We start from the raw sequence: 22,199 nt of genomic DNA, 5'->3' as shown, positions 1-22,199 counted from the left end.
TGAAATTACACCTGCATTATAACATAATAAGAATCTTAATTATTACAAAATATACAAAAATTTTGTATTTTGCCACAAATGGCTCTCGGCCACCCCAGGGATCATTAGAACAACTGTTCTCTATGAATTTAATGAGTATCATCTATATCTTGCTTACATGATGTACGTTCCAACCTCTCTTTTAAAAAAGATCAAGTAAAATCCTTTTTTCCCCGTAAAGAATAATGCAAATTTCTAGATATTTGATTTGGGGTATAAGAATAATGTATGCATGGTCGGATGCTGTGTATTATACAATTATTATATATATTATACAATTTATAATATACAATATGCACAGGCAATACATACATACACACATACATACATATACATATACATATACATACATACATATATATACAGTATATACATTGCACTACATGCGCACACTGCATACCACATATACATATATATATACATATATACATATATACATTATTCTTATACCCAAAATACTGATATAATTATCATTATCAAAATATAAATTTGTTATCAATCCAGAATACCAATTAATTACTTATAATATAACTTAATCACAATACCAATTCATTACTTACATATTTAACTTATTGAATCATAATAATATTATTATTGATAACAGTTGTGAGAACACCAGAGTGTCCCTGAAGGCAGCAGCCCTCGCAGCAGCTCTCCCTCTCGCTCTCTCCACTTCCTTTCCCAGCAGCGCCTCTGATCATGGCGGACGTGGTTCAGGAGCAGGTAGTGGACCAGAACCCGGACCAGAGCCCGGTGGTACCGGAGCGGGAGCTGAACGGAGAGGCGGAGGAGGACCGGGAGGAGGCGGACCCGGTGGGAGAGACTGCGAAGAAGAAGAAGAAGAAGAAGAAGAAGAGCAAAGCAGCAACGACAGGTGAGACTCAGAGAGCAGCTTCATGCTAACAGGCTAGCAGGCTAGCTGGAGCTAATGGTACCTATTAGAGCTAACTAGTTAGCCGCTGTTAGCATGGACCAAACCGGAAGTCGCCTTCACAATAAAAGGTGGACAAGTCTGCACTAGTAGGAAAACGATTTGTTGAGCTGAATATAAATTATATGGATCATGAAATAGTAATCAGTCCATTGGATGATATGTGGAAAATATGTTTGTTCTAAAATACTAATAGACAAATGGGGTTCAAATAAAAATAAATAATCAAATATAATAAATAAATAGGGTTGTGATTGTTATAAAAGTCGGAATAATATACAGACAGAAAATACGGATTTGTTTAGAGTTTTATTTAATTTTTCTTCACTAAATTTAATTAATTAATTAATTAAATAAATAATAAATAATAAACGATAACAGATCAGGAATATTTATATTATATATATATTTCTTTCTTTTACATGAAAACATAAATAAATAGCACATTTTAATTGTTATAGCAGCCTTCGTATTGTTTGAATAGAAGATTGTGTTTCCATTAATGAAAAACAACAAATAAGGATTTTGAATTTTGAAATATAAATGGTGTTTTGCTAATAATATTAAACGATTTGAGTATAAATGACCATAATAATAAATATAATATAATATAAATATATAATTGTATATAAATATAATTTTTTTAAATAAATGTATCTGTTTCTGGGTGACATTTACAAAAATAGCATACCTTATTTGTCAGAATTTTTTTTTAAATAAGATAAGAGAAATCCTAAGAAATTTGCAGAATTACAGCATCAAAGGGTGCAGACAACAGAGACATCAAAACAAAACAAGATATAATAGTAAGCAAACAATAATGATATAATAAATAAGTAAATATATCAAATATAATAGTACACAAACTGAATTAATTTGCATTATTGCACATATGAAATATAGAATATTGATATTGCAAACTCCATTTGGTTGTCCATATTTTGGCTGACATGACACTTGAGCAACCACTTAGAAGAATTAAATTAATTAATTGATTAACTGTATATATTTTTTTCAATATTATATTTATTGTTTTTTTGTTTATTTTAAAACAACAGAACAAACGTCCCCAATAATAACATTCTCGGTACAAAGAAACTTAATAAACCTAATATTAATATAAAATAAGCCAGTATAGATACAGGAAAAACATATTATATACAAAAAATAGATATATATAAATATAAAGAATATACACAAGTGAAAGAAATCAAATTTAAAACAATAAAATAAAATAAAATCTATTTATATATACATATATATATATACTGTATACATATACGCACAAGCAGTATATACACATACAAAAAAACATACATATAATCAATTAAAAAAATCAGTGTACAATTCAGTATTAACTATAATATTAATCAGATTGTCAGTGTCTCACTTTTGCAAGTCATACCTTGCATATCTTATATTTTGTGTTAATTTCATAACAATCTGATGTTTTATTTTGAAAGTCAGACCGGAATCGTGGTGTTGAAGCATGGCTGACTTGCTGCTGCTCTTCATTAGCCATGCGGGTTGAGGGCAGTGTGGGTGGTGTTGCTGCCTGCCAGGCCTTATAAAACACACCAGGCTCCAGTCACAGCTGCATCCATGAGCTGTGACATTTAACACAGCTCATACTAAAGCTAATATACTGTTTATTTTAAGAGAAACACAAGAATCTGCTGATCTAAATGCTCCTTTAGTCCCTGTTCTCACCACCAGACTGCTCTGAGCCTCAGCCAAGTTTTCCTGTTTCGTAATTTTGCCAGAGTTGTTATGTAAGGAAAGAACACCCAAAGGATGATTTCTTTTAATAAATCAACCACATCAAAACATTTTGAACCCAATACACTTTTAGGACCAAACTCAATTAAAGACAGATATTTTTACTAAATGTTAAATGTTTATAGCTTATAGATAAAAACCCCTGGACCATTTAAAGGAGGTTTATGCATGATAACAATGTGCCCTGTTGTTTTTTTTAACAATGTCTTTATTGTTTTTTTTGTTATACAAACATCAGCATTATTATGCAATATATTCAATACAAGATTTACTTTAACAAACATAACATACCACACACACCCACCCGTTCTCTCTTAACTTTTCCCTTTCTTACAGGGCCAAAATCAATATACAGCTTCACAGTATCAATCATACAATTGAACAGTTAAATGGCACCTTTAACGAAATGAAGATACACATAAACAGAAAATAAATATATAGAAAATAAAAAGATTTTCAAAAACAAGAATCCATTCCCTTCTGAGGGTCTACCACTATTGTGAATTTGTACGTATCCTATCTTAATTAGCTCACCAATATCACTACTTTTTATAAAATCATTAAATGATTTCCATATTTCCTCATAAACACTCAGTTTGTTTTTCATGGTATATGTTATTCTCTCCATTCACATACATTGTGCCATGTTTTTTAATCCAAACAATGTGCCCTGTTTACTAACTGTATGTAAATGCTTTTACGACAACTGTGGAGAAATAGAAAAACAGTTGGAAGTTGAGTGCTACACCCCTTTAATCTAACGTGAGAGAGGCGTGCTGTTCGGGTTGAAGTGATTTCTGCAGAATTGTAGATAGCATTGTGTCAACTAACTCGACTTTCTGCAGCTGACTCAGCCATATTTTTGCTGATGTTGACTCTTTAAAGACCCTCTTTACATCCATAATGGTTGGTTAAAGCAGCTGCAACCATGAGCAAGCAGTAATTAATTTACTACTATCAAACATCAGCACAATAACCTCAATATTATTTATTGTATTTATTTGGGAGCATCGAATACCTTCGAATATTTCTCACCGAGATTTAAACTTGGTACCTTGTATTGGTAGATCCTCAGGTGAGGTACAGTGGAAACCGCTTATAGTGATACCGTATGTCCGGGTCAAGTTGATCACTACAAGCGGATGATTATTACAACTGAGTTGTTGTTGTTATGCATCATTTCTAATGCAGATTACCATCTAATTGACATTTGTATATTTATTACATGAAGTTATGAAACGGACTGTTTTGCTATTTACTGGCTCGCTGCCAGTTCTTCCGCCTTTTCCCTCACCGAGGATGAGCCGTTGCCATTTTTGGCCGGCTCTGTGGCGCGAGCCTGCATGCAGACGTACGGCGCCCCTTTGCCGAGGCTCCTCGTTCTCTCACCCGGCAGCGGCGTGGAGGGAGACGGGTGTGAGACTGCTGGCGCTGCGGTGCCGAGGAGCCGGTCTGCAGAGTTTCACTTCGCGGGCATTACGTGACCAGGCGTTATCAATCCACTTGACGAGGGCGGCTTCACCCACATGTGCTTTCCCCGTGCGCATTTGTTTTTTATTCAGAGAAAATGGCTTTCTTTTTCCCGTCATGATGTCAATGTGCACGCAGCATTGGCCTCAGGTATCCAGTTGGACAGCTTTCTTAGCTGCTGTGAACATATTTAAAAGATCTGCTCGAACTGATGAAGCTGATATAACAATTAATGTCTGTATCTCTTTTTGTTTCCCCACATCGCCCTCTACTTCCTGCTGCTTGTGCTGATACAGCAGCTTTTTTGCCCGCTGCTAGCTGATTGCTTATTGAACTGTTTATGCTTGTTGTTGATGATATTCTCGCAGTTGCAGTCGCTGAGGCGGAGGTTGATGGAGTGGCCGAAGTGACCAAACAGCTGGAGAAGCAGGCGATAGAAGACAAAGAGAAAGAGGAGGACGGCGAGGAAGGTGATTGTCTAACGCCTGATATAACACAGTAAACACACATCATCTTCTTACTAAAACAATGTGGACACATCACATGTGAGCTCTACAGTTGGTGGTTGGCGTAACAGCAGTATCTTTACTTGCACAGATGGAGATGATGGCGAAAACGCGGCAGGGAAAAAGAAGAAGAAGAAAAAGAAGAAGAAAGGACGTGAGTTGACTTTCATTATAATCAGTTAGTGCGGCAACAAAATGTTGTTTTTTTTCATGCTGCAGTGTTGTGAAGAATATCCCTGAATGTTTTATAATCTCACAGCTGAGGAGAACAATCACGTCCCCAGTTGAAGTTTCATTGCGTCATGTTTGTCGTCCTGAATTCAAACACAGAGTCAGTTTGATGTTTTCTTTTTTCCTTGCAGCCAAATCTCAGACTGATCCTCCATCTGTGCCCATCTGTGATTTATTCCCAACTGGAGTATTCCCCTTCGGAGAGGAGTGTGAATACCCCATCTTACAGGACGCGTAAGAAGAGCACACACCTACACCTCTACTAGTATTTGGGCTGGTTTCCTTCATGCTTCATCAATAGTGTTTGAACTAAAAGAGAGATTGGGCTTCTGCTGGTGTTGTTTCTCGAACTCTGGAAACCAAATCAGTGATCATCTTGAAAAAAAAAAAGTGTTTTTATTTGGCTTTTCTCTTAATTTATACATAAAATATGCAGGTTGTACACAATTCTGCTTGTTGCATTTGTATTGTTTATCTCTTTTATCTCTCTTTTCTCCTTTTTTTCTTCCTGTGAAGCATTTTTGCTTAAATTATGCCATATAAGCCGGGTTTCCACCAAAATAAAAACGTGTTGTTGTTGTTATTTTCTTCTCCCAGTCGCAGCGCAGTGTGGCGCATGACCATTGAGGAGAAGCGCGTGATGGAAAGAGCCAACGAGGAGATGTGGAGCGACTTCAGACAGGCAGCAGAGGCCCACAGACAAGTCCGCCAGCACGTCCGCGGCTTCATGAAACCCGGCATGACCATGATCGAAATCTGGTGAGGCTGCGTTTATCACTGCTTACACTTTCCGGGGATATCATTATCTATTATCTATCAAATTATTGTTTCAAAATGTGATTTTCCCCAAAATCAAAGTAAGAAAAAGAGCTAATTTCCTCTGATGAATACTATTTTGTTTCCCCTTTAATCTCATTTCATCTCCCATCCCTCCCCCCAGTGAGCGATTGGAGGACTGCTCTCGTAAACTGATAAAGGAGGACAAGCTGAACGCCGGCCTGGCCTTCCCTACCGGCTGCTCCCTGAACCATTGTGCTGCCCACTACACTCCCAACGCCGGAGACACCACAGTCCTGCAGTACGACGACGTCTGCAAGATCGACTTCGGCACGCACATCAACGGTAACGCAGGAATTAAGTGCTGCTTCAACTACACTTTGTGCTGATGTTGAAAAGCAATGCATTCAACGACCACTCTATAAATCCATAATAGACGGAGTAGCTGCTACTAAAGATTTACACTTCAGGCAGATAATGGTTCACATTCATTATGAAATGAAAATCAATTGTCAGAAACTTGACAACAGTTTGAATCGGTAATAATGTTACTGTATAAACATTTAAGTGCACATTGATTTGAGTCTAATTATGCAACTTCAGACTTTAAGTGTGATTGATAACCCAACTTTTTTAAGGATATAAATAGAAGCAAATGTCTGCCTGAAAGAAAAAAAACATGCACACTGGATAATGATTTGCAAAAGGGTTAGCAGTAATGTCATGTACTACTAGTCAGTAGTCGATTAATCGTGGGAGATTTATCTCTTTTTTTCACCCGATAACAATGATCAATTCCTGTCAAAAGGTCTCAATTATAACCAGTAAAGTTTGATCAGATTGGACTAAAACCAGCAAGCTTGTCTGAGCTGGAGATACTTTGACTGCACTACATTGCCACGGCTTTAATACGCCCAGGAAATTCTGAGCATCAAATACAGAATTTTTATGCACCAAGTTATGGTGGAAATGTTTTTATTTATATTATATAGCGAGTGGGTTCAGAGATTGTATTTCAGACACTGCGTTCCGCCTCTTTGCTCTCCACACGGACTGTTTACCAGCATTCAACCAAAGCCTACTCACAAATGATTAGTCAATACTGCGCCTCCGGTACCAATATCTTGCACCATTGCCTACAGATTCTAAATGTGAATGCAGAATGTGTTTATAGAGATTAGGTGGCAGGTGACTCAACCTTCAGCGCGCGCTCAGCGCTCCTCACAGAGACGCCCCGCAGCTGCTCGTGTCATTAAAGCAGCACATTTTCTCTGTCACACACTCAGTCGCCCCCACGCATGTTTTTTCTAACAAAATGTGTCATGATGAGTCCACGAGTGCTGATTTTACACCTTGTGTGGACGGTGCACACACGCCTCTGTCCGCGCTCAGCATCTCCTCTCATCATCCCTCTGTGTGTGTGCAAGTGTAGCCAGTATGTCCCCCTAAATGGCGGCGTTTCGAGGCTGATGTCTTCGTACGTTACGCACCGCCTCTCCAGCAGTGCCAGTGTGGGTTGCATCGGAAAGCAATACTGTTTTCATTATTTATCAATACATGTTCATCATATATAATGTTTATTATAATATAATGAATTTTGAGAGCTCATTTTGGATAGATATTGCCGTGCCACGAGCACCGAACCACAGATGAACGATTAGTTTACAACGATGCACAGTCACAGTGTCACAGAAGGAAAAGCACAGGTGTTACTGATAACATTAACGATGTAAAGGAATACAGACGTTATTAATTAGATCGTTTACACCTGTGCTTTTCCTACTGTGACACCTCTAAATGTCCTGTGTGAAAAAGGTCTATTGCACCAATTTTCAGTGGCGGAGTACAGGAGTATATTGTTACATGATAACCCCCTAAATATCCACTGAACTCAGCAGATATGTTGGCACGTCATAGCAGGAAAAGCACAGGTGTCATTAACAAATGAATAACTGCATGACATTTAGGTGAGCTGGTTCCTGCTGGTATTGTTCATGCTGGCTCACTGTCAGGACTCACTGATAGAACGGAGCCATTGTTAATGAAATTAGTTTCACCTGTTGTGCTTTTCCTGCAAACTAAAATATCTGCTGTGAAAAAGGTCACAACAAATTCACATTTAGATACACAGAACAGCGATTACACGTTAAGAAAAACATGCTGCTTAATTTAAAATGAGGCCAAAACCAAATTTCCATCTGCTTTGCTGATACTCTGCTGCTGGAGGTTTGACAAGAGGCAAAACAAGCTTAGTTGGAATACATGAACTAAAAGCTGCTCTGCTTTCTGCTTGGTGTCTGTTTGCAGGGCGAATCATTGACTGTGCCTTCACTGTCACATTTAATCCAAAGTACGACAAGCTGCTGGAGGCTGTGAGAGACGCCACCAATACTGGAATCAAAGTATGACGAACGCAGACACACCCTCAGTCTGATGGGTTTCATCTGTACGCCGCCTGAAGCTCATCATTTCCTGTTTGTTTGTTGCAGCACGCCGGCATCGATGTGCGTCTGTGTGACGTCGGAGAGGCGATTCAAGAAGTGATGGAGGCCTACGAGGTCGAGCTTGATGGCAAAACATACCAAGGTAAATTCTTATATCTACACACACTGCACAGTAGAGATGTCCCTTTAAAGTTATTTTGGTCTTGATCTCAGAGTCCTTTTTAATATTGGGAGTCTCCAGAGTTTGATCGATTTACTTAAATGTTGATTAGTTATGTTTTGATTTAAAAAAAAAAAAAAAGACCTAGCACTCGGTTTGATTAAAGAGAGACCTGAATCTTGGTTTCAATAACTTGATTTTCGAACAGTACTAATTTCTGAAACTTGTTTGTTCTGTTCCAGTGAAGCCGATCCGAAACCTGAACGGTCATTCGATCGGTCAATACAGAATACACGCTGGCAAGACGGTGCCCATCGTTAAAGGAGGAGAAGCAACGAGAATGGAGGTGAATTAACCGTTTATCACCGTCATCATTCTCACTATATCTCTGTGTGGGAATATTATGGCTCCGATTTTTTTTGCATTTTCCAGAATTGTTATGATCTCTGTATCTGTGAGAGTAAAATGTTAAAATTGTAGCTGTATGTGAGACTTTTTAAGGCCTTCAAAGGCTTTTTCAGATTCAGCAGTAGTCCTGTTATTGATGTGTTTTCATCCTGCAGGAGGGAGAAGTTTATGCCATCGAGACATTTGGCAGCACGGGTAAAGGAATGGTCCACGATGACATGGAGTGCTCTCACTATATGAAAAACTTTGCCTACGGCCACATCCCCATCAGGTAAGAGTCTGTCTGCCTGTTCACAAAACATGCACCTGTTATTGCATGTTAGTGCTGTTAACATTTTGATGACGTTTTTACTTCCCTTCTTCCTCTCCAGGCTGCCCAGAGCGAAGCACCTGCTCAATGTCATCAACGAGAACTTCGGCACGTTGGCGTTCTGCCGGCGCTGGCTGGACCGTCTGGGCGAGACTAAGTACCTGATGGCCCTGAAGAACCTGTGCGATCTGGGCATCGTGGCCCCATACCCACCCCTCTGTGACACAAAGGGCTGCTACACCGCTCAGTTCGAGCACACCATCCTGCTCAGGCCCACCTGCAAGGAGGTGGTGAGCCGGGGAGACGACTACTGATACTCCAACAGCACACCCCCGCCACCTCCACCTCCACCACACAGCACCCCCCAGACCCCGTTAGCTACTCCTTCTTCAACAGAAAAGAGCTTCTAAAACAGGAGAACAGCTTTTGAGGGATGCCAAAATGTTGCTGTGTTCTACCCACAATGCACCACTCACAGCTTGCAAGGAAGAAGGAATGGCTTTCTAAGTTTTCTTTCATCAACCACAGCTGAATAAATTGTAAACAAGCCAACACGATTCTGTCGGAGGACGTATCGTCGTTTCCTGCGGACCTCATTTTACAAAATATTAAAACTGTCAAAGGTTTATTTAAGCTGCTGCTGAAGCTAGTGCACCCCAGTATTCAAAGAGACGGTGAGCGTGGGGAAACCCCGTAAGCCTCCTGTTCATTTTCACTTTTCCATGGCTCCACTCTGAGCCTCCAGTGCTTTAGTGCTCCACTTCAATTCAGCACAAATGCCACTGACGGGTTAAAGACGTGGTTAGGCCGATGCATGGCCAGAAATCTGTGCAAACAGACAACTCCTCTAACACTTAAAGTTCAGAGTGCGTCGTCGTAATAAATCTTCATACGAGCGCCGTGCATCTGCAGCTGTATGTTTGGCTTCTGTTGCAACAGGGAGGGAACTCTGCACTCTGGCACTCTAGTCGTCGTTTCTCTGATATTTGTAAAATATCTTTGAAGTCGTCACTGCCACTGTTTGTTCCCCAGTTAAAAACGCTTCATTTTGAACTCCCTGATAATGTTTTTGTAAGAAAAAAAAAGTTGATTAAAATGATTTTGCTCATTGTGGACCTGTCCTCTTCTGGTGTCTCTAATAACAAGAAATCGAATCTCACAACACTAAACTGAGATTATTGAATATAATTAAACTAGAGCTGAAACTATTAGTTGATTCATTTACAGAAAATTTATAGCATCAGTTTTAATCATCGATTAATTGTTTCGTCGATTTTTAAGAAACAGTGGTTATTTGCTTTCTTGAGAGTTAGAAGAGAAAACTCAAAACTACATCTGTAACTTTCTGTTGTTGCAGCTTTTGTGTGTTAAATTTAGACTTAATTTATTATTGCTAAAGCCAGTAGTTTCACTTTATATTTATTTCAGCAGTTCAGATTTAGGCAGCAATCAGGGATTATATTAATTATTAATCTGATTAATCGATTACACATCTTTTATATTCTTTTTTTTTCTGACACAAAGGTATCGTACAACAGTACATTTATGAAGGGACGGGTAGTTTACATATTCTTGCAACACTGTCATCCTAGTCCCATATTGCCTCAAACCAGGGCTCGACATTTTTATTAATTAAATTAAATTAAGTAATCCCAGCTAGTCAAGAAAAAAAACATGAATAAATAAATAAATAAAACTTATAAGAAAATAAAACATGCAAAAAAATGAAATGGTGTGCAAACTTTAAAAAAATAGTGATGAATTTTATAAGTATACTTTTATTTATAATTTTTATATGTAAATTTGAATATTTGTTTTTCATTCTTTACTGTCTTATTACTTGATTTAATTCCATGTTTAAATAGATTAATATATATATATATGATAAAAAAAGTGTACTGTCACAAAATAGTGACGGATTTTATAACAGTGCAATTTAATTTATTTTTTTATATATATATTTTTTTACATTTTTATTAATCTATGTATAAGTTTTTCATTCTTTAGTGTGATTACTTAATTTAATTCCATGTTTAAATAGATAAAAATAAAAAATAAATTAAATATAAAAATAAAATGAAGTGTGCAAACTGTCCCAAAATAGTGACAAATTTTATATCCATGCATACTTTTTTTTTTCAGGTTTTTCATTCTTTACTGTCTGATTACTTAATTCCATGTTTAAATAGATAAATAAATAAAAATAAAATATAGAAAAATAAATTAATGAAAAGTGTGCAAACATTTCTTTTTCAAATTGTTTGTCTAGCTAACAGTCCAAAGCTGAAAGGTATTCAGTTTATTGTCATAGAAATCTAAGAAAACCTGTAAATAAACTTGACTAGCTTCCTGTACAAAATGAGAACAAGCAAGACGCCGGCATCTTTTGTAGAAAAATGAAAAAATATTCTCATTTATTGAGGTAATTTTCTCTAGAAAAACTTGAGGTAACAATTTGCATAGTATAACTTCCATAAATTTACACACACACATACACACATCCATGGAGTAGTAACCAAAAACGCCAACAACGTCTGATAATGAAAGAAAAACAATATGAAGTGTGCTTTTTGAAGGATCATGGTTGAGATGGAGAATACTTATGGAGATAAATATCTGTATTACACTGCAGAGATCCGGTTAAATGTGGATATTGTACTGACTGGATGGTAAATACAATACAGCATGTACACACAGCTACTTACTGGTGACAAACAGTCATAACTGCTGGTGGAGTTGAACAATCATCAGTTGTATAAAACTTTTAAAAACAGTCAGTGGCCTCTTGTCTAAAACCTCTGAAGAGGATTGTATAAAAATACATTCATAATGTAAATGCTGGTGTGGGTGGGACTGCAGCGGAGCAGATTCCACTTTGCTGGATTGATATAAAAATATATTCTCAACAAAAGGGCACTTTTCTAGTACACTAGTATGCGTCTGGGATGGATCGCTGAAGGTTAATTACATTCTAGAGCAGAGAGGTGGCAGCATTTAGCCAAAATAAAACTTTGGAAACTTTTTCCTCCCTCAGTGAAAGATGGGGAGAAAAAATTTAAAAAAACACAAATGTTGAACCGTTTTGGAAACGCTGAGAGGTTTTTCCATAGACTTCCTCCAAAGGCTTTGGCTTGAGGTCTGCCAATGTTTCCTGACAGACCCAGAGAGAAAAATAAGATTCCTGCGCTGCTTGTGTACAGATCTTTAACTAGAAACCCCGTAAAAAAAAAACAGCCTATTCTGTAGAAATTAGTGCATTTCTGGCAGCCGTCTTTGTTAAACCTGTCTAAAACACAGGGAGGCCGTTTTCTAGTGAGTTAATGACATTTTACAACCCGACATCCAGTTCTGCGACGACTATCTAAAGTGACTGAGAAACATTTCAGTTGATTTTAAACGAAACAATCAACAGACGACATGTGAATGCACCTGTAGAGGACACTGTTGGCTGCTACTGAGAGACATCTTGGCTGATACTCTTTTATAAAATAAAAACTGTACACGAATCACAAACATCGCCACTTTTCTTTTTTAAAAATACCTACATATAAACACCATATACAAGAAGTTCACAAAGCAGAACCAGGTTTTAAAAAAAAGGTGTCCTCTTTTTTTTCTTATTTAGAAAAATAGACTAAAAAAACACACCAGTCCTCCCACGATATAAAATGCCCAAAGAAAGAGAGAACGAGCGATAGGAGGGGCTGTGCTGATATCTTCTCGCTGAGGAGGAGGATGAAGAGGAGGATTGTGGTCCTATAGCGGCCGGTCTTTGTCCTGAGTTACTCGCTGTGTGTAAAAGAGGATGTAGGCCTGAGCGCGACAGACCTCGTCCACCGAACACACGTTCAGCTTAGAGTCATTACAGTGAACCCAAAAGCCTGCCGGAGAAAACAACAGAGAAGCAACAACACATGAATGAGCGAATTAGACAAATATACTTATTTACTCATGCCCAGAGATGTACCGATCGATCGGCCACCACTCAAACCTGTTATGAACAAAACCGGTTCAGGTCTTTCAGTTAAACCCTGCTGTGCTCCTTCACTCACCTCCTTCTGTGTTGTAGCAGTAGGAGGTGTAGTGGCCCGAGCCGAAGCCCTTCCCATGATGCATCACCACAGCGGAGAGGTCGTAGAGGAAGTGCTTGGGGCGCGGCGAGCCCGGGGAGCTGGGGCTGCTGGGAACGGAGCAGGGCACACCTTTGGGCGAGGGCTCGAGGCAGCAGTAGGGCTCCATGTCGAGGAGCTGGTCGAAGCTGACGTGGACTCCGATCTTCTCCCGGTGGTTCCGCCCCGACCACCTGACGACCAATTACAAGACGGAAAAACAGTAAGTCAGTGAGCCATTACTACAGCCTTTTCCAACTGGAAACTTAATTTTCTGTCATCTTTCAGTTGTTAAAAGGCACTAATCTTTGGAAATAGACGGTTTGACAAACATTTGTATTAGTAGTATTAATCACATGTTGTTTTTTCTGCTAATAACATGGCAGTCAGGCTCAATTTTCATATAAAAAACGGCCCCAAATGTCTGTTTGTTGACCTGGTAGAGAGCTGCCCTTATAGATGAATATAACAGAATTGGCCACAGAGATTGGCTGTAACTCTGCTGTGATCATCATCAACATCATCATCATCATACCTGAAGCGTTTGAGGTGAAGCCGCAGGACCTGAGGCAGTTTGTGGACCATCAGCTGTTTTTGTGCTTCAGTCAGGAGGACCGGTTTGGAGGAGGAGCGCCGTCGAGCTGCTGCGAACGAGAGGAGAGAGTTGACAGGCAATTAAAAAAAAAACGTTACTCCACAGAGTGTCGCCTTGGAAAAGGGGATTTTTCATAGATTTTTATCATACAACATTTTGGGTACACAGCATCACACAGACTCAGATCACTTTAACCTCTATTCACATTAAAAAATAGCTCCGTGATGACATGTTTGGACTAGCTTAATACAATAACTGGAGTTGGGGAGAGAACAGAAAAGACAGACGTATCCAGGTGTCAATGCGTTGATATCGAGTCTCTGATTTAGAAGATAAAGCGAGTGTGTGCGTGTTGGCATGACTTGAACTCACAGTTGCACTGCTCACAGGCGTAGATGTTTCCCTCCAGCGCTTCAGTCTCTGTGAACTTGGCCAGCATTTCCGTCAAATGGCACGACGCCTGAGCGGCCGACTCCCTGCTATTACTGTGGTATCGCTCCGGGAACTCCAGAGACAGATCCCAGAACGGCTCCACGGTGTTGGAGCGGTGGTCGCAGGCCAGGCACGTCACCTGCACACCAGAGGGGGGGGGGAAATACAGACATATTATACATAGAATATTATTCTAACTATCCTGGCCACCTGGTGTGCTGGTTTCCTGTCTCTTTATACTGTATCAAAAATATAAGAAATACAAAGTGGTGAGTAGCCACAGAGACCCCAAACCCCCCACACAGGCCTCTATTCAGCAGGAGCAGGTGTCACAGTGTGTGATCGGCCTCCACAAGTAGACGCTGATCCCTCGTCCTCATACTAACTCACTACTCTCTCTACGTTTTTCCTCCATCAGCTACTGGATGTGATGCTGAACTTTGGTTGTATATATTGAAATATTGTCATCAGCTGCTCTTATGTCTGTAAACGCTAAACCAGATCTCACAATCACACTCTAAGCACATGAAAAAATAGCAAAAGTATAACTTTTACATCAAGAAGTGAGTCCTTTTACTTAGAAAATAGAGTGCAACTATTCAACTGATATTACACTTTCAATTTCAGATGCCTTGTTGTATCCGAACAACAGTCAAAAACTAAAAGGTGTTCGGTTCAGTATAATAAATGACAAAGAAAAGCAGCAAGGCCTCACACTGGAGCACTAGAAACCAGACTGCATTTTGTCACTAATTTTGCAGGAAAAATGACAGTTAGTGGCAGATTATTTTTCAGCAGAAGCTATTTAGCACCCAGGTGTCAGAAGCCAACAATATTATTTGCACACCGGTGTAAATAGCATGGCAGAGACAAGCACCCAGCTGTCCGTAGCAAACAACAACACACTACCAAGTAGTTTTGATGCCTAAACCAAACTGAGACTGAAAATAATAATAGGTCATCTAAGTGTGAAAATAGGCGTCTCATGGGTGAAAGGTGGCCACAACCTACTCCCTGCACACATTTCGTCACTCTTTATATTACTACTACAGTATTACTACTACTACTAAATCTTTTTAAGTAGCATATTCAACTGGGCCGGGTGTAAAGAGCCGAGAAGCTGCCGTGTGACTTTTCTCTCTGGGGTGCAAATAGACACTATTATTTTTCTGGCGATCGACTAACAGATGAATTGACAAATCATTTCAGTTCTACTCAGGGCTGTATCGAAGATCAATACTGTGTTAACATGGAAGAGAGCAAAGAAAAGGTAAAACCATCAGCAACTCAACCTTAAAAACCACGGGTGAAAGGTGAAGCTTGTGTTAGCCAATGGTTAAGTGAAGGTGTTAGCAGGTGTGTGTATGTGTGTGTGTGTGTGTATGTATGTGTATGTGTATGTGTATGTGTGTGTGTGTGTGTGTGTGTGTGTGTGTGTGTGTGTGTGTGTGTGTGTGTGTGTGTGTGTCGTACCTGGCTGAGCAGCTGACCGTGGAAGATGGTGTTGACCACGCTGAGCACCTGCTTGATGAGTCGTTTCTGCGGGACTCCTGCGGTGGTCGTGTGCTTGCCGGTGTTCTCCAGCTCGTGCTGCACCTTGTCCAGCAGCTCGCACAGGAACTCCTGCGCGTCCTGCTGGGCGTAGCCCCTGAACGCCGGGATCAGCTGCCACACCGAGTGGAGCATGGCAAAAGGCGAGACCAGCGCCCACTTACCCGACCACATGACCTGGAACAGGGTGTGCAGCTCGTGGCAGAGCGAGATGTGCTTCGAGCTGGGCTCTTTGGGTTGGATCAGCTCCATGCTGCGGGTCCGCGACGCCCCGCCGCTCAGCCCGGCGCCAGACCCTGAACTGGTCTGGAACCCCCTCCTCTGTATCAGGGGGGACTGGGACGAGGCGTTCCCTGCCAGTTGGCCGTGGACGGCAGACGCCAGTAGCTCCAGCGCCTGGGTCAGATCCAGGCGCAGGAAGCACTCCCTGAAGACATGAAGGTGGCTCAGCACCTGCAGGATGGAGTTCATATAACAGGTGTTGCCTAAGTTCCTCAGGCCCGTCACTCCGGGAGTGACCGTGGGACGCCGTTTGAAGGGCGAGCCACCCTGTTTGGTACTCTGCTTGCGGCGAACAGGTGTTTGGGCAGGACGGGGGGGCGCTGAGGGCGTTTTGGGCTTTGATTTGGTGGTAGAAGAACGGGTCTGGGGTTTGGGAGGTGGGTGGACGTTTTTCGTCCGTTCACTTCTTCTGGGCGTGACAGCGGCAGGGCTCTGAGTCCTCGTCCTGCAGGTGAGCGATGGGGGCACGGGGGATATTGTCTTGTTGCGTGTCCTCTGAGGCGTTGTGACTGCCGCATCTGCAACTCTCTGGCTCTTCTGACGTAAGCGGCGACTCTTCCTGAGAGGGGCGTTCTCCAGCTCGTCCTGTAGCTGCCTTTTTAGAACCCGCCTCCTCTCCCTCGCCTCCCGTTTCTGCTCTTCCTCCTCCTCCCTCTTCCTCTCTTCTTCCTCCCTCTTCTTTCCGCATTCTGTCAGTGCAAACCAGAAGCGAAAGACGCGTCCCATGAGCGCTCTGCGGCGGTGCCAGAGCGCTGTAAACATCCTGTCCTCGTCCCTCAGCTGCAGCTCACGGGCGCCGGACGGCATGAGGGCATCGGGGGCGGCGCTAGCAGAGCGGAGGGTGCGGCCACTGCGGGTGGTGACCTCATAGCGCTGGCTCTGGATGGCACTGAGCGTGCTGCGAAGCAGCTTCAGATCTCCGGTGGCGTTGTCATTCAGAACGTAGTCGTCACACAGGTAACAAAAGACGTAAAGTTCATTAACCTCCATGGCCAGCGGGTGGTGCTGCTGCTGGAAGTGCTGCAGAGCGTGCTCCTCGATGTAGCGCCCGCACGCCACGTGAGCGCAGCCCAGGCAGGCCCATATAGACTCGCTGGTGTTGCAGTCGACGCAGTGCCACTTCTGGGGGTTGAGGATGGAGTGGTCCGGGGCCAGCCGCAGCCTCCCCACATGCTTACATCTGTCCATTACACACTCCGGCCCGCTGCGCTGGCTGGCTGCGTCAGTCAATAACTGACCGTCTGTGTGTGTCTCTGTGTGTGTGTCAACGTTTCACACTGGCTTCATATCACCATGGTGACCATGGCGAGCTTAGAAATGGGACCCTACCAGGGCATGGTGGCGTCTAGAGGGGAGAGAGGACAGATGTGGTCAGTCAAGATGGAATTATAGAGCAGATACTGGGAAATTAAAACTGATCTGTGCTTCAAAACAGATCTATAAGTTCTACATAATTATGATCTTGTAATCTTGTCTTCATATTGTTTGATCATCTACACTTAGAGGCCAAACATATAGTTAAAAAAAGCACATTCGGTGTCGTATCATAACGACATCCTGTTCTTTTCCTGGAAACACACAATAAAATTATTATCTCGAAGTCACTACGTCTAACCTCTGATGACTCGGTTTTATGAGGCAATAGCTCTACACAGTAAACCGCGGCACACAGCCAGGTGGCCAGCAGGCCGAAACAGAAACACGGGCCAACAGTGAAATAAGTGGTCGATAAACATTACGCCGCTGAGTGTTGCCAGGCACGTCCACTGACAAACAGAAAGGTGTGTTAAGTTAACACAGGCTGTTGAAGCTGGATGTGAAACCATCAACAAGACAAACCTTTGAGCTTATCCAGAGATAGTAACTCAGTGACAGCAGCCAGGGTAACTTCACATGGATATGAACGAATGTTGTCAATCGATTTAAAATATCATTCACATATCTTGAGGTCAGAGGTTAAGGGATCCCTTTGAAAATGGCCATGCCAGTTTTTTCCTTGCCAAAATTTAGTGTAAGTTTGGAGCGTTATTTAACCTCCTTCGCGACAAGCTAGTATGACATGGTTGGTAGCCTTGAAACTGAGCCTGTTACAACCTAAAAATTGCAAGTCGCATTAAAGTAGTGTTAAAACGTTGAAGCTTCTGACTGTGGGAGAAAAAAAACTGTTTGAAAATGGATTGTACTTTGGTTTGAAGACAACTAAACCCAACAATCAGTCCTCTTTTCACATCCCTGGGGGCGTCGGTGTACCTCAGCTGAGAAAGTGGGGCTCCTTGAGTGGGCTGAGCCCTATCAAACCCCCCACTGGGGTCAAAGAAGTAAGATTATCCAACAAAAGGGGGACTGAGCTTGCAAAGTGGTGCAGCCTTTTGTCTGAGTACAGGACTACCTTTGCTGGGGGAAATGAAAAAGTGGAAACCAGAAATGGCGTAGGCAGCGGAAGGGGGAAAGTGATGGAGGGATTAGAGCACAGGAAAGTTGGGACACGAGGTTTCTAACTTCAGAAATGTCTTGCTTCATTCCATTAAACACTTTTAAAAAAACAAAACAAATATGATTAAAAGCATCCAGGTCAAAAGTAGGCGTCTACTTCCATCTATTTAAATGGTTCATATTTTGTTACACTTTGTTTAGCTCTTTTTTTTTTACTGTGTTAGCTGATGCATCTTTACTTTTGCACTATCCCCTTTGCTGCTGTACACTGCAAATTCCCCCACTGCAGGACTAATAAAGGAATATCTTATATTATCTTATCATGATCTCAAGCAATAAAGGTGCAGAATAACGTGGCACTTTACTGTCACTGTAATCAGCAACTCTAATGTCCACATCAGAGCCTCACTGAGGGCTGTCCACATTGTGAGTTACAGTAATCACTGAGCTTTACAGGATCAAATCATTGACTTGATCCTGTAATACAGCAAACAGTGTGAAGACTCTTGGGAGAGTTGCTCCAGAGTTTTCTGATGTCACCCCACTTTTTTATCAGCAAGGTTGTCCACATCAGATCTTCACTAAGGACTGTCCACATTGTGAGTTACAGTAATCACTGAGCTTTACAGGATAAAGTCATTGACTTGGGGTTTATTCAGTAAATGTTTATCAGATTGTGCTGTCATGAGTGTGTGATATGGATCCAAGACAGACCCTGTTGATAAAGTGATAGAATCTTGTTAAGATTGCTAAACCACAGAGGTTCAGGTGGTATCATGATCATGTTCCTACAATAAAAGGTGCAGAATAACGTGGCACTTTGCTGTCACTGTAAATTGTGTAATCTGTGAGTTACAGTAATCACGGAGCTTTACAGGATAAAGTCATTGACTTGATGTCATGTAATACAGCAAACAGTGTGCAGACTCTTGGGAGAGTTGCTCCAGAGTTTCTAAATGTCACCCCAAGTTTTTATCAGCAAAGTTAGCGCGCTTTGGTTTGTCCTTGTGACTGCGTGGTCTGAAGTGGGCTGAAAACACCCCACAAACCACACACTAACACGGGTTAAATAAGCCTCAACAAACCCCCATCAGCGTGTCTCTCACCAAACTGTAGGACACAACAGCAAACAAAGACAGCGTGATAAGGAGAGTCCAAAACACAGTGCAACTTCTTTTTAGGTAACCTCTCCTGCTAAGGTTAGCGAGCTAAGCGTGTAATTGATACAGCAAAATACTGAAATAACACATCTAAATCAGTGTAAAAACATTAGAGGAGAAGTGTCTGAAATTGCTTTAAATACAAGTAAACACAAACAAGCGCCACGTGTGTGAGATCTGTCGTTTTTCCTGTATTAAATAAAGAGATTAGTGAGCCCCTAGCATGCTAGCTAGTAATAGCCTAGCATGCTAACTAGCATTAGCCAGTCAGCTCTGCTTCCCTCTTAGCATTAGCCTAGCATGCTAGCATTAGCCTAGCATGCTAGTTAGCATTAGCCTAGCTGCTGCGGTTAATCCTAACAAGTTTACCCCGGAGAGGTCAGCTCAGGCTCGGCTTTAAAACAACCCGGCTGGATGTGTTTAAACAACCACAGATAGTAGCAGAGTTTCCAGTGTTATCGTGTTGTTGGTAGTGAGTGTTATGAGAGAAAGAGATCCTCCTTACCGAGCGTCTTCTCCTCCTTCACGGCGGTTAACTCCTCTGTTGCTACAGTGATCGCCATCTTGTCCAGTCATCTGTCGCGTGGTGCTGGCTCGAGCGCGTCGTCGATACGTGACGTTGTTGTTGTTGTTGTTGTTGGTGATGATGATGGTGATGGTGAGGGTGACGTTAACTATTATTGTGTGTTTAAAGTTGTATTAAACTGTCATTCTAGTGTTTTCAGGCGTTTATCAGTTTGATGTCAGACTGTTAGATGTTAGTTTTATTATAGTTTAAGTGTTTTATTCAGTCAGTTGTTGCATTGTGGTGCTTTATTGGGTCTATTTATTTTTATTTTTTTGTTAGTTGTTGTTTATTCTGACACAGTGTCACTTTTCATCAAAATAATAAGCCAAAGAGGGACTGGACAAAACTGATTTACACTAATAATAATGAAATACAAGTAATGCCAATTTATACCATTAGAGGGAGCTGTTACATTATTTACTATAAAGTAAAAAGCCCAAAGCAAAAGCAACAATATCATAGTATAAAAATATCAATTACAAGTAAAAGTCCTGCATTAAATAAGCGTTATTAATCCTGCAGTTAAATAACGCTCCAAACTTACGCTAAATTTGGATGAGGAAAAACTGTTTGACCATTTTCAAAGGGGTCCCTTGACCTCTGACCTCAAGATATGTGAATGAAAATGTGTTCTATGGGTACCCACGAGTCTCCCCTTTACAGACATGCCCACTTTATGATAATCACATGCAGTTTGGGGCAAGTCATGATCAAGTCAGCACACTGACACACTGACAGCTGTTGTTGCCTGTCAGGCTGCAGTTTGCCATGTTATGATTTGGACATATTTTTTATGCTAAATGCAGTACCTGAGAGGGTTTCTGTACAATATTTGTCACTGTTTTGTGTTGTTAATTGATTTCCAATAACAAAGCAAGCATATTTGCCCACTCCCATGTTGATAGGAGTATTAAATATATGTTTATATAGCGCTTATATAAAAAATGTGTGATTAATCACAGACAATCATGCAATTAATCGCAATTAAATATTTTAATCAATTGACAGCCCAAATTTATATAAGAGCAACTGTAACGTCCCAATGGGATCAATAAAGTATTTCTGATTATGAATCAGTAATACAAAATATATAATAATAAAACAGTGTGAAAGAGGACATTCTGCAAAACACAAGTACTTTTACTTTTGATACTTTGTTGATAACACTTCTATACTTTTACTGCAGGACTTTTACTTATAATAGAATATTTTTACAGCTGTGTACTGCTATTTTTACTTAAGTAAAAGAACTGAATACCACCTTTAACCCTGTAAAGCCCCTTCTTTCATGGATCACACGTGTGTGTGTGTATTTATCCCTTGCCCTTTAAGGCCCTGCGGTTGTACCTTTAGGAGGTATTTTAAAATGTGCTGGTGTGAGATGCAGGTGTAGCGCTTCATGCTGGTTAATGGGGGCTGGTGGCACTCACTATGTAGATCCTATCAGTGTAGACATAGTTTTTATAACACTTTAATGTCTGCCGTGTGGATTTAAGTCTAAATTGTGCAATAGTATTGTGTGAGTAGGAGAAGAACGCTTATGGAAGAGATCATTTATCAAGTGTGGTTGTGATTATAACACATTGTGAATCCCTGTCTAAATATTACAGTAATTTGACATTGAAGAGAATAAAGGGAGGCGTTGGTTTTCATTCGGGAAAACAGCGCCTGAAGGAGGACTTTTAATCTCAACACACGCAAACCTGACTGCATGTGAAGAATCCCTCTCATGTACTGATTAGTGGGGAACTGATCCATACAAGCCCTCTTAAACCCCCGCTGAACAGGGGAGTGTGGTAATAGTGTGTGCTTTAATGGGTGTGTGTGTGTGTGTCAATGGACCAGAGGTGTGTGTGTGAGAGAGATTAAGGGGCGTTTGTGAGTGACTTAGAGAAAGAGGTATGTGTTGATGTGCTATGCGATGCCTGTGAATCACCTCTAATGTTTTTCTCCCTCTATGTCCCCGGGCTTTCACCGCCGTCATGTCCACACATGCTGCTGACTCTCCCTCCCT

The 22,199-nt window shown here is 41.1% G+C and overlaps 2 protein-coding genes across 3 annotated transcripts; one reads left to right on the top strand and one right to left on the bottom strand.

The window, feature by feature from the left end:
• Positions 1-701: 701 nt before the first annotated feature.
• On the top strand, positions 702-10,168 carry LOC141762170 (methionine aminopeptidase 2-like). Of its 2 annotated transcripts, none has more exons than XM_074626117.1 (11): positions 702-913; positions 4,588-4,689; positions 4,817-4,879; positions 5,088-5,190; positions 5,554-5,715; positions 5,897-6,078; positions 8,041-8,135; positions 8,223-8,319; positions 8,580-8,683; positions 8,901-9,016; positions 9,117-10,168. In XM_074626117.1, the coding sequence occupies exons 1-11, from the start codon at positions 739-741 to the stop codon at positions 9,367-9,369; spliced, it is 1,452 nt and encodes a 483-aa protein (XP_074482218.1). In that variant the 5' UTR covers positions 702-738; the 3' UTR covers positions 9,370-10,168. The 2 variants fall into 2 exon arrangements, with proteins under 2 accessions (XP_074482218.1, XP_074482220.1); XM_074626119.1 differs by having other exon boundaries at positions 703-913; positions 4,594-4,689.
• Positions 10,169-11,439: 1,271 nt separating this feature from the next.
• usp44 (ubiquitin specific peptidase 44) lies at positions 11,440-20,263 on the bottom strand. Its single transcript, XM_074625346.1, has 6 exons — positions 20,123-20,263; positions 15,665-17,369; positions 14,132-14,330; positions 13,700-13,808; positions 13,108-13,358; positions 11,440-12,936 (listed from the first exon to the last, which is right to left on the bottom strand). Exons 2-6 carry the CDS (start codon positions 17,210-17,212, stop codon positions 12,812-12,814), a joined length of 2,232 nt encoding a protein of 743 aa, XP_074481447.1. The 5' UTR covers positions 17,213-17,369; positions 20,123-20,263; the 3' UTR covers positions 11,440-12,811.
• Positions 20,264-22,199: the final 1,936 nt, after the last annotated feature.

The sequence above is a fragment of the Sebastes fasciatus genome, chromosome 23 (genome assembly GCF_043250625.1).
Source record: "Sebastes fasciatus isolate fSebFas1 chromosome 23, fSebFas1.pri, whole genome shotgun sequence".
Lineage (NCBI taxonomy): Eukaryota > Metazoa > Chordata > Actinopteri > Perciformes > Sebastidae > Sebastes > Sebastes fasciatus.
This window is presented reverse-complemented; position numbering and strand designations above follow the sequence as displayed.

Coding starts and splice junctions, on each gene's coding strand:
- usp44 (XM_074625346.1), bottom strand. CDS start 17,212: ATGGACAGATGTAAGCATGTGGGGAGGCTGCGGCTGGCCCCGGACCAC. Junction 13,809..14,131: donor CGCCTGTGAGCAGTGCAACT/GTGAGTTCAAGT, acceptor TCTCGTTCGCAG/CAGCTCGACGGCGCTCCTCC. Junction 12,937..13,107: donor CTGCTACAACACAGAAGGAG/GTGAGTGAAGGA, acceptor TTTCTCCGGCAG/GCTTTTGGGTTCACTGTAAT.
- LOC141762170 (XM_074626117.1), top strand. CDS start 739: ATGGCGGACGTGGTTCAGGAGCAGGTAGTGGACCAGAACCCGGACCAG. Junction 5,716..5,896: donor ATGACCATGATCGAAATCTG/GTGAGGCTGCGT, acceptor CCCTCCCCCCAG/TGAGCGATTGGAGGACTGCT. Junction 9,017..9,116: donor TACGGCCACATCCCCATCAG/GTAAGAGTCTGT, acceptor CTTCCTCTCCAG/GCTGCCCAGAGCGAAGCACC.